At 36.4% G+C, this 12,208-nt stretch overlaps 1 protein-coding gene across 1 annotated transcript; it reads left to right on the forward strand.

The window, feature by feature from the left end:
• The first annotated feature begins 1,695 nt into the window (after window positions 1–1,695).
• LOC116286433 (uncharacterized) lies at window positions 1,696–11,589 on the forward strand. The gene is made up of 9 exons (XM_089033338.1): window positions 1,696–1,986; window positions 3,668–3,791; window positions 4,289–4,360; window positions 5,112–5,183; window positions 6,479–6,550; window positions 7,809–7,880; window positions 9,273–9,344; window positions 9,639–9,710; window positions 11,465–11,589. The coding sequence occupies exons 1-9, from the start codon at window positions 1,914–1,916 to the stop codon at window positions 11,538–11,540; spliced, it is 705 nt and encodes a 234-aa protein (XP_088889464.1). The 5' UTR covers window positions 1,696–1,913; the 3' UTR covers window positions 11,541–11,589.
• The last annotated feature ends 619 nt before the right edge of the window (window positions 11,590–12,208 follow it).

The raw sequence follows: 12,208 nt of genomic DNA on the forward strand, positions 1-12,208 counted from the left end.
TTTTTTCATCTTTTCACGGTGTATATTTTACCATTTTATCATTACTGTTTCATTAGAAACACCGACGCAGCTCACACTAGTTTTTTAGCTAGTTATCTCTTCTTATCACTAACTATTGATCACATTTTGATCCTTTTATCACGGTATCGAAAATTTAGGATTTTTAGTGACATTATCAAAACCTGCATCTAAAAATATGATATTGAGCGGAGTTTCATTGCGATAAAGCGAAAATGAGCTGAACAGCTAAACGCAACGCAAAAAAACGAGACGCAACGTAATGTCATGCCATGCCATACAACAAGAAGAAACAAGAAAACTGGATTTTTGTGTGTACTGCGTATTAATAAGCAGTAGAGACTATGCCATCAAGTTTACCCGGATATACTTCATATCATATTTAACTAACGAAAAATGACATACTACATAACGGACATAAAGTTCATCCCGGTGTAAGGGATGTAAAACTTCGGATTACTTTCGGATCCCACGTGCATAGCGATTTGCCTGAAATATTAAATAAAACTATTATTTTGCACAATTCAGGGTAGTCTTTTCAGACAAAACGTGTAGGGGCTTAGAGTTCCATACCAAACAAGTACAGTTTTTTTGATACAAACTGCAACTTGAGGATGCTCAGAAGAGATGAGACTGTCCATGTCCATCAGTAGTTATCAAGCAGTTGAAACATGTAAAATGTATCTACTCATAATTGTAGTTCTCACTACGTTTGGCTTTTCAGGTTACTTGCTTTATTGAAATAAGCATAAGTGGAGAAAAAACAAAAACAAAAAAAAAAAAAAAAAAAAGTATAAGTGTGGACGCATGCCCAACAAATTGCATTATTGTGGAATGACGTGCGTTTAGAAACATTGCTTTTTCCATTGTTCTCCCTACTTCTTTTCCATATTTTCTCTTTACGCCAAACGGCGGTCAATTAGAATTTTATACGCCACTATATAATTGTTTAACTTTGAGTTGGCGTTTTTAATCTTGTCACATTGACATCGTATAATTGCATGACCAATTATTTAGTCCACAGGCTATTCCGTATTTACATTTTCACGATTCACAAGAAACAATTAAATTTGTTATTTGACATACTGGCGGTGCCAAAAATTAGACAAATTGCTCGAAAAGAGACGACTGGACGCTCAAATCTTTTTTGATTGCTACTATATCCGATCCTTATGATTAAAATTTTCGCGAATTCCCATGAATAACAAAAAAAAAAAAAAGGTTTCAAGGTCCATTTTGAAGGGAAAAATTTAACACATAAGTAAAAGGAGATAAGAAAAGAAAGAAGGAAGGAAGGAAGGAAGGAAGGAAAGAAGGAAAGAAAGAATGGATGGATGGATGGATGGATGGATGGATGGATGGATGGATGGATGGATGGATGGATGGATGGATGGATGGATGGATGGATGGATGGATGGATGGATGGATGGATGGATGGATGGATGGATGGATGGATGGATGGATGGATAAAAAAATATAACCATCTTGACCGAAAACATATCAATGTCGGAATGACCTATTCGTATCATCCATATCAATCCATATCAATCCGGAACGACTATATCGTTTTTATAAATCTCCAGGTATAAATTGAATAGCTCATTGCAAGTGGTCTATAAATGCCCTGTTAGCTGGCCGTGCCGGCACCAAAGTACTTGGCAGCCAATATATCACCACTGCTCGCTTCAGGCTCGATTTTGTTGCTTGTAAGTCAATGGGAGCAGCATCTTTGGTTGTTCCTGGGGTACAAACGAGTAAGGGGTGTTTTGTAGCAAGTGAAAACTTTCTAACGGTTCGTTTTATCACCATCAGCTTCTTATATAGGCAGCAAGAGCAAAACCTTTTTTCTTTCCTTTTATCTACACTTGCTAATTGTTAGGCTGAATTTTGAGACAATGAGTTTTCTATCCAAGAAAATCCAGTGGATGGGCCTTTGGTGGTTGGCTGCTGCCATTACGACTGCCCAAGGTAAGCAAATATTGCAATGACGCATATACAGCTTTTTTCAAAAAAAAAAAAAAACTTTGGTGAATGTCTGGCTGCTTGCTGCATATCAAGCCCAAATTTTACTTCGGGCGATGTGAATGCCATCACCGAAAGGTCACAACGATATGAAATTTTCCTAAAGTTCTGTATGTTTTCCCCTCTATATTTTCTTCTGTGCTGACCCTTTTAATTCGTGGATGAGAATGTGTCACTAACTTACTCACTCGCTCGCTCAATACTACGTGTAGCCCATGCTGTCTTTCGGTGATTATTTTACTTAGAGATTGCAATATGGATTGTTTTTGAAAATACTAAAATAATTCTACTAGCTTTTCAAGGGATCTTGACCTGTTTTTATCTTGTTCTGTACTAAATTCCAGCCAATTTGGAGTTTCTTGAGCCGTTGAATCACTAAATGAGTCAAAACTTATACCATCTCCCGCGATCCGATATCATATCTTACATTCACCTTTAAAGACTCGTATAAGTCGAATGATTTCTGGAGAAAGAAAAATACACTCTTTATTGAAATTTAAAACAAAAGCCCGACTTTGAGCTTTAAAGAATTTTATTCGCCATAGAGAAAGTATAAGCGAATCTTCTTCCATTCATTGACTCCGAGTTCACTCCATCAAAGTCGAAGTCGTCTTTTGTGCAATCAATTATCACAGAAATCAATTCAAAAATCAACAACAACAACAACAACAGCAACAACAACAACGACAACAACAAAGCAAACCAAAGTAGAATTTTGAAGAAGAAATATAACATCGATAGCTCATCTTACCAGCAAAATATATCGTCATGCATTCACTCTTTTTATCAAATGGTGTCATTAACTACCAGAATCCCTTGCACACTTTTTTTGTTCAGTTGCTGCATGTGGGGACAGACACTAGAGAAAAAATGTTTGCGCATGCCTGCCTTTCAGCAAGTTTTCTACGAATTTAGAAGAGTTTTTAGCGATCAAAAAAAATCAATATCTCCTAGTATACAAAAAGTTTCGATCGCGAGTATACTTTTGTGAGACCAAGATATTGTAACAATAAAGATACGAAAGGAATTAGGATTAAGTTTTTTCTTTTGTGGAATCCATTTGTCAGGCATGTTTGAAAGTCAAATCTACATATTTTTACAGTTGCATGAAGAAGTTTCGACTCATTTGCATGGCTTGTCCTGGAAGGTTACTCCAAGCAGCTTTAACCAATCAAAGCGTTTAATCCGGATTCCTTGAATTAATGGTACCGGGAGGCGGTTTAGAATAGTTTCCACTGAGAATCATCTCCCATTTACCCAAGTACCTAAGTACATTCCATTATTGTCAGCATTCCGTATCTCAGCATATTCACCACAGCATATTCAAGCAGGGTATTATCAGAAGGGTGCAAAGCCTGAATATCATTCACAATCACCGAGAAAATGGTGGGACCCAGGACTGTTCCATGTGGCGCCACTATTCTCATAAGGAAATACAAATTTGAAGAAAGAGAATTAGAGAAGCATTTTTGTCCAATTGTAAATTTGAGTATTTCAAATTTGCATATTTGCTTTTTAAGTCCTTTTAATAAACATTATTATTCTATATGTCATTTGGAGAACTATTTTGTCAGTGGCGTTTCTGTATTCCCAGTGAGTGTTTTTTATTTTGTTCACAATATTCCAGGTGGTTGTCCGGTCCCTTGCAGATGTTTTTTTTATTTTCCCACGGCGTACTTTACAGATTGCGAGGATAAGGGACTGACTGTGGCTCCGGCTAAAGATGCTTTTGATAACGCAACCAAAATCTTGTGAGTAATTAGCCATTCCAAATGTGGGCAAAAACTGGGTGGAGTTGGCATTACATTGCATTGTAAAACTGCTTAATGGGACATATTTTCAAGATGGCGTCTATTTGATCCCCTAAAACAGTCTCACATTAACCTAGTTTTTTTCTCAACATCGGAAAAGCAAATATTTGCTTAAAATATTCATGAGAGTGACGCGAGCGCACGAAACACGAACGGCTGGAAGTCTTATGCTACCGGTACGTTATTCCAGAAAATTCAATGTTTTGGTGTGAAAAGAAACACCAAAGTGACAAATGCTTGTATTGGGCTCCCTGAGTTCCTCTCTATGTATCGTTTTTTCTTCTTTTTTTTCTTTTTACTGTAAAGAATTTGAAATCACGGATTCAGAGGATTTAGCTTACAGTCCTCCTAGGCCTTAATTTAGTTGTATTATACCATGTTCTATAGTTCCTTTTGTTGCTTGAGGTGATTTAGTTCAGTCTTCCCTTCCATTTCAGGGGCTTAAACAGAAACCAGCTTGTATCGTTACCCAACGGGCTTTTCGACGACGTCAAAGAACTAATAGCATTGTGAGTTATAAATGAATGAATGTTTTATGTTAGAAAAGAGCGAGATAATTTGTCTTAATTCCGGAGTTGCAGAACGCGTTACACCAAGGGGTTTTAGGGGAAGCTTTAATCCTTATTTCTCAATTGACACGGTTTTAATTATTATTCACAAGAAGGCTTTATTTTTGTTATAACCCTCATTATAAATGCGAGGTCAATATATAGTTAGTTATTAACCCGGTTAATAACTACATATAGATTTCGCATTTATAATGAGTAACATTTGATAGAAAACCTTCTCAATTGATAAATAAAATAATTAATCACCTCGAACGTCGGCAATAAGCCTATACATCCCTCGGGTCTGCGGCCCGCGGGATGTATATGGCTTATTGCCTCCGTTCTCGGTAATTAACTCTTACTTACATATGGCGTCATTTGCTAATAGTGAAAAATGAAAGAAAAAGCTACTAAAAAAACCTTAATTGTGGTGTTAATTTTCAAATTTCTCTCGTTTCCTCATGCATAAATCATGGTCAACTGATCGATGAAGCGTCCCTCAAAACAGCCATATATTACAATGTATTTCAAAAACAATTAGAAAAGTCTAATGAAGGTTAGGACATGTTTGACAAGACCAGACAAGAGCAGGGGACGCAGCAGAATGAAACACCAATAAACTTTTACAAGCATTTATTATATTTCAACTATACAATTTTCTTAGTTTTCTAGACAAGCTAATAACAATAATAATATCCATTCGCTATTTTAGGAACTTGGAGGATAATAAACTGGTGTCATTGCCGCCTAAAATGTTTCATTACAATACGAATTTACGTTATTTGTAAGTACAAAGAAATAAATGCTTCAAGTCAAACTTATGTTTTCAGATTAAAATAGATATTTTCATTTTTTCATTGTTTTTTCTTACCATTATTAACCAGCTCCCAAGATAATGCAGTTTTGTCCTGAAAAAGTACACGGAAATCTCCAAATTTTTGAGTGGAAATGAAAGACATCCATTGTAATTTTCACTAAACCTGATATTGTGTTGAATTATCTGTAGTTACCTTTTATTTTTCAAGTAAAACCAACCAAAATAGCGTAAAAATGTCGATCATAGAGAATTTGGGTGCATGGTGGGTCGTGTACAGCTTAAAAAACTTCCTGAACGGGAGAGTCCTCCAGCGGGAGAGTCCTCCACCGAATCCTACGCAAGTAGTAACTTTGGCATAAGATGGCTAAAAATTTCGACAAGCGAAAAATTTTCTGCACGAAAATTTTGGTCATAGAAATCTTGAAGGAAGAGCCAAAAGAGTTTTAAAAAAATGAATCCCCCATTGTATAAGGGATCATTTTGATCAACTTTATTTTGGGGAGTTAAAAGACGGTGAAATCGTGGTTGAAAGTGGGTTGTGTTCGGAAAGATGGCGACTGCACTTTCCTCCCAACGACATTAGATACCATAAAAGAATTCATTTCAAGCTTATACATTGTCGTTTTCATGGGATCCCTTTGGTTTTAGACGGTTTGGGCTTCCATTTTCAAAGACCAGGTTCGGCTATGCTAGATTCATGATGGTTGACAATTTCCTCGCTGTAATATATGCAGGTTTCGATTCAATTTTTCGACATTTTACCGCTTTAAATGGCAAAAAAATCACCAAAAGAAATCGGGGTTTACTTCCAAATAAACTTACCAAGTATGGATATAGAAATGATGGCCGCAAAAACGACGACTTTATACGGGAGAAAACTTTACACGCTAAAGGGAAAAAAAGGCGCGCGCGAAAAAAATGTGATTTTGTATATGTGAAGTTTAAATACTGTTTTGGTAGCGAATAAAGTGGGTTTAATCGGAAGTTTATTCGTCTCTCCTACAGCGTCTATATTCAAAGATATGAAACAACTGCAATTTCCTTGTTTAGAAGAATTGAATAAAAAGTTTGTAGTTTGGACTTGGCTTAACCATAACGTTTAATGACCAGGAATTAAGCGAAACTCGAGTTCGAAACTGGAATCAGTCAACTCAGTATCAATCGGTCTCAATACTAAATTTACGATATCATCCTCAACCTTATCTGTTTAATATTTAAAATAAATGTTTACTATTTGTTTAAAATTTGCATTGACCTTTCAGGAATTTGAGAAACAATCAGATGAAGACTCTTCCAGTAGGAATATTTGACAACAACAAGAAACTAGAATATTTGTAAGTCTTATTCCGGGTGGATAGGGTTAGGAACTATTCGTTGACCTACTCGAACAGTATTCTCTCACGAACAAGGGAAGATCAGTAAGGAGAACATGGGTTTCGAGAACCAGGCTTACGATAAAGCGATATCATCAAATTCATTCAACATGACTTGTTATTCACTAGAACTTGACAATATAGATATTCTTATAACCTATATTTAAAAAATGGCGATTCGTTGAAAAATATTGATGAATTATATAAAAGGTAAAGCAATTCTGAGAGAGGTCTTGATCGAATATTAGCCTGCATTTACGTTTTAAATGAAGCATTTCGATTTTAAAGCGAGTAATAAAATTCCCGTGCGATTGTGCATGTCCATGAAACTCGTTGCGACAGCCTAATTACGTTTGCCAAGATCAGGACCGGAATTGGAATTGAATTTCCAGATTGAATTATTCGAGGACAGATCAGCATGGCATAAACGCTCTGCCTTTTTTGCAACAATTTATTTCCACTTTTCCTTAAGATTTTTAGAGACTTAGATACTAGTAAACCTTCCTAACCAGGTACCCGGTCTACCCTGCAACCAGGGTCTTGTTTCTACTCAAAAATACCCCGTTCACGATAAGATACGGCCCGTAGTTCTTTCTTTGCCATAAATTATTTCTACAAGTGTAGCGACGGCCGTTTTCTTGGAGGCCATTTCGCCATTTCACATGTCAATGCGGCATCATGGAAGATTCCAGAAATTTCTACAAAGGGCATATTGATGACCTCATACTTTTTTATAATTATACTCAGAGAGCCACCCATCATACAGCCCATCAGTTTCACAGCGAGCAAATCACCAAATATTTGCCACGGCATGCAGAACAAGTAGTACATAAAAATTAATAGAGATGATCACATGTTAAGGGTTTGATAACGTTTTTATTCACGAGTTTTTCATATCATATCGCGAACGAACGAGTCCTCGAGCAAGTCTGCGAGTAAGTGAGCGATATGATAAGGAAAACGAGTGAATAAAAACGATATCAGGCTCTTGACATGTGACTATTTGTTTATTGTACATTTAGGGTCGATTTTGATTGGTCAAAACTAAAATATGTGGCGAGATCTTATTGGACAGTTTTGCCGTGAAGTCATATTAGTCACTTCACTGATATGGCTTTTATTTGCGGCTTTATTTCACGGATGTCGACTCTAAATGAGCAATAAAAACATATATATTGTAATTTGACGTGGCTTACAACTTAGTATGCTCTTTCAATAGAGAATTGAGTTCTAATCAGCTGAAGGCTTTGCCTGTTGCAATCTTTGCGAACAACGCAAACCTTACTGAAATGTAAGTTTTTAGAAGGTACAAAGCTTTGGGTGTGATTATGAATTAATGCTGATGAGTAAAGCATTTGAATGTAACAAGCGTCATGGAGCCAAAACTAGATTCCACTGGAAACACGTCGACAAATTTAAGGGCAATACACCAGTTTCGTTTCGTATTCGATAAATTTATATCACTAGCTGTTTTTAAAGAAACATAAGTCCCGTCTACACGAGCAATTTTTGCTAATGTGGCAACTTTTATTTGCTCCTGTAGACGATCGACAAATATTTGTTGTCAATTTGCGTCAGTAACAATTTCGGACAGCGGAGATGCCAACAAAGAAAAGAACTAGATTACGTAGATGACGTCGAAATAATTGCCGCATTTATGTGTCGTCTCGTCCACACGGGCAAGTTTCGGTGTGTGGCAATTTTTATTTGCCACATAAAAACTGACATGCCAGCTTTCCAGCAAACGCAGTTGTCATATAAAAATTGCTCGTGTAGACGGGGCTATACTCAGTTTGCGCAAGATTTACCTTGTTTATAAGTCAGCTATTCACAGTTACCATTAAATATCCGTGGAATTTCAAAACATTGGTATTGTTCAACTAGTACATTGTTTACATTACAGTCGACTTTTGCAAATGATTTGTTCTCTTACGAGACTATACCTGTGCAGATGAGTCTTTAGTCATAAAACACAGCGGTATTTACTAACCAAAAGAAGGAACTATTTAGAACTTGGTGAAGGACTTTATTTTGACTTCAGAATAATATATAACAATAGAAAATTTATGATGTAATTTGACATGGCTTCCTACAATTAATATTTTTCAATAGAAAGTTGCATTCTAATCAGCTGACGACTTTGCCCGATACAGTCTTTGCTAACAACAAAAATCTTGTAAAATTGTGAGTTAAAAAATTCGATTCCTTATTAGGTCTTGCAAGTGCGAATAACAAAGTTGCTGCTAATAAGTAAAGCCAGATGGCGTAGGGAAAGCCAAACCGAGGATGAGCCGGGAAAAAAACTGGGTCGAGTTGGTATCGAAATGCATGATGGGTATGGTTTAAGGGACATATTTTGAAGATGGTGTCCATTTTGGTTTCCTTAAACAGACCCACAACGAACTGTATGCCAACTCGACCCAATTTCCCCCTCAACTCGGAGTGGCTAATGTAGGGGCAAGTGGGTGCGTTTTAGCGACAAAGCCCCGTGTCCACAAAGAAACTCGTCAGCATAAGTAAACAAAAGGACAATTTAGTCGTAAAGAAATCTTTTTCTCATCCTATATAGTAATATACAGTTTCTCAAACGTTTTGCCTTCTGCTGAAAATAATAATCTGTAATTAAAATAAAAATCTACAACGTTACGTGGATAGTTACTATATTTATATGTTTTTTCAATAGGGAATTGAGTTTGAATCAGCTGACGACTTTGCCTGTTGCAATCTTTGCTAACAACGTAAACCTTAATGAACTGTAAGTTTTAGCAGATAAAAAACTTTGTTTTTTTGTAAAGTATTAATGATGATGATCATTTCACCTTGGCTTACCACGTGGTGCCTCATGGCTCGAAAATTAGATTCCTTAGGGAACCCAGCAACAGATGTTTTAGTTGCTAGTTTTGTTATTATATTTCTAGTCAACATGGAACAACAAAAACAACAACGACAACAACAACAAAGATCAAGCATTTAGACTTAATAAATAAAAATAGAAAACCTGTGATGTAATTTTACACGGCTTACTAATATACATATTTTGTCAATATAGAAACTTAAATTCTAATCAGCTGACGACTTTGCCCGCGGCAGTCTTTGTTAACAACAAAAATCTTACAAAATTGTAAGTTAAAAAAATTACGATTCAATATTAGTTCTTGCAAGTGCGAACATGAAAATTGCTGTCAATAAGCAAGATGGTGTAGGGAAAATCCCAAATTTTAGCCATACCTAGGCAGCTGAACCAAAAAATATAATCAAATTGCCTTTGGCAAACTCCTGGATACTACCCTATGCCCTTTCTGTGCATTTGGTTGGCTTAACTTCGTAATAGGCGACTTGCACTAAGAGGTCACGTGATCAAATCAGCCATTGTTGCTGGCATTCTACAGGATTAGCTATGCGTGAATGTAAAAAAAGATGGCGGATTCGGGTAGCTTTTTGGTAATAAAAGGTAAGTTAGCGCACTAAATAACGATAAAAATACCCTTTTCTTCTAAGAAATATATTCTTAGTAGATATCTAAAGTAGATTTTTGCTATTAACTCGCCAGAGAGAGGAAAAATATGGTATTTTTTGCGCTACAATGTGAAGACCTGTGAAGTGTTTAGTCTTGTTTCGCCGGCTACATGACCTAAAAACATACCATATTTTTCCTCTTCCTGGCAAATGAATAGCAAAAATCTACTTAAGGTATATTTCTTGCAAGAAAAATGCATTTTTCAAGAATGAATTTGGAAAATACTTGATATTTTTCGACAAGAAGTCGTTGTTTTGAGGTCATGAAGTCGGCAAAACAATAAGACTAAACACTTCGTAGGTCTTCCCATTGCAGCGCAAAAACTACCATATTTTTTCTCTTCTTGGCGAGTTAATAGCAAAAATCTACTTTAGATATCTACTAAGAATATATTTCTTGCAAGAAAAGGGGATTCTTATCGTTATTTAGCGCGCTAACTTATCTTTTATCACCAAAAAAACTACCCGAATCCGCCATCTTCTTTCACATTCTCTCATAGCTAAAATCCTGTAGAATGCCAGCCACAATGGCCGAGTTGGTCTAGTGACCTCTTAGTGCAAGTCGCCTTTTACACAGATCAAAGTAATTCACTACATTTAACTGCTCAATTTAACTGTTAAGATGGGTAATCGACTTTATATTTTGCTTCCAATTTGTACTTTTTCAGTTCTTTGTTATTTTATTGTTTAGTTTTGAAGGTAATCCTGTAATAAATGGATGTTTCAGAACAAAATAAATAGATTAGTAGATTAAATAGATCTAGCCGTTCTATGGCATTCGCATTAATTGGGGACACTTTTCACTCACACACATCACCACTACAGTCAATATTCTATGCACGCAATGCACAACTCACCTGTTGATTTTTAAGGAGGGAGGGAACCGTAGAAAATCCTCGTAGCATAGGAGAGAACAACACATCAAACAAACTCAATTCATATGTGGCGACCGCTGAGCTCGAAACAGCGACCCGACCCGTTGTACTCACAGCGGTGAAAGATGACGCGTTAGCTACGTACGCAACCCAAACTTTGATCGCTTATTTTGCTTTTGTGACTTTCTAACCTTCGCTATGAAAAATAAATCCCTTCAAAAGAACCTATTTTCCCCTCAACTAGGAATGGTTAATGGTGGGGGCAAGTGCCAGCGTTTTAACGCCAAAGCCTTGAGTCTACAAGAAACCATCAACATAAATAAGCAAAAGGACAATTTGTTCGTAAAGAAATATTTTCTTATCCCAAATAAAAGCATATAAAGTTTCTGAAACGTTTTGCTTCTCTTTACAATCATAATATAATAAAAACTATAATGTGACGTGGCTAATTGCTATTCTATATTTATATACGTTCTTTCAATAGAGAATTGAGTTCTAATCAGCTGACGGCTTTGCCTGTTGCAATCTTTGCTAACAACGTAAACCTTACTGAATTGTAAGTTTTTTAGAGGATTAAAAAACGGTGTTTAAGTGTGTGATCAAGTATTGATGCTGGTGATAAAGGCACCTATAAGGTGTAGCACGCGCCCTCATGGCGCGAAATTTAGATTCCACAGGGAACCCATCAACAAATTATTTAGTGGCGAGGGAGGTCTTTGTTATTATATGTCTAGTCAACATGGGGGGGGGTGGCGGGGGAAATGGCTTACTAATATTATATTTTGTCAATAGAAAATTGAATTCTACTAAGCTGACGACTTTGCCCGTTGCAGTCTTTGCTAACAACAAAAATCTAATAAAATTGTAAGATAAAAAAAAATAATAATAATAATAAAAAAAAAAGCGATTCTATATTACTAGTCTTGCAAGTGCGGATAGGTAAATTTCTGCGAATGATTAAAGCAAGATGGTATAACGAAAATCTCAAATATTAGCCATACCGCGGTGGAGCCGAAAAAAACTGGATGTTGGTATTGCAATGCATGATGGGAATGGTATAGTGGACATATTTTAAGATGGCGTCCATTTTGTTCCCGAACACAGTCTCCCAACGAACTGCAATCCCAACTCGACACAATAGCCCTTTTGAAACAACAGGTCACCTGACCCTACCCCCCCGTAAAAAAGAAACGTTTGTGTCAAAATGACCATCAGATATGGAAAAAAC

Source organism: Actinia tenebrosa, unplaced genomic scaffold (genome assembly GCF_029948245.1).
Source record: "Actinia tenebrosa isolate PJP-AT-01 unplaced genomic scaffold, QUT_ActTen_1.0 PGA_scaffold1__47_contigs__length_23844297, whole genome shotgun sequence".
Lineage (NCBI taxonomy): Eukaryota > Metazoa > Cnidaria > Anthozoa > Actiniaria > Actiniidae > Actinia > Actinia tenebrosa.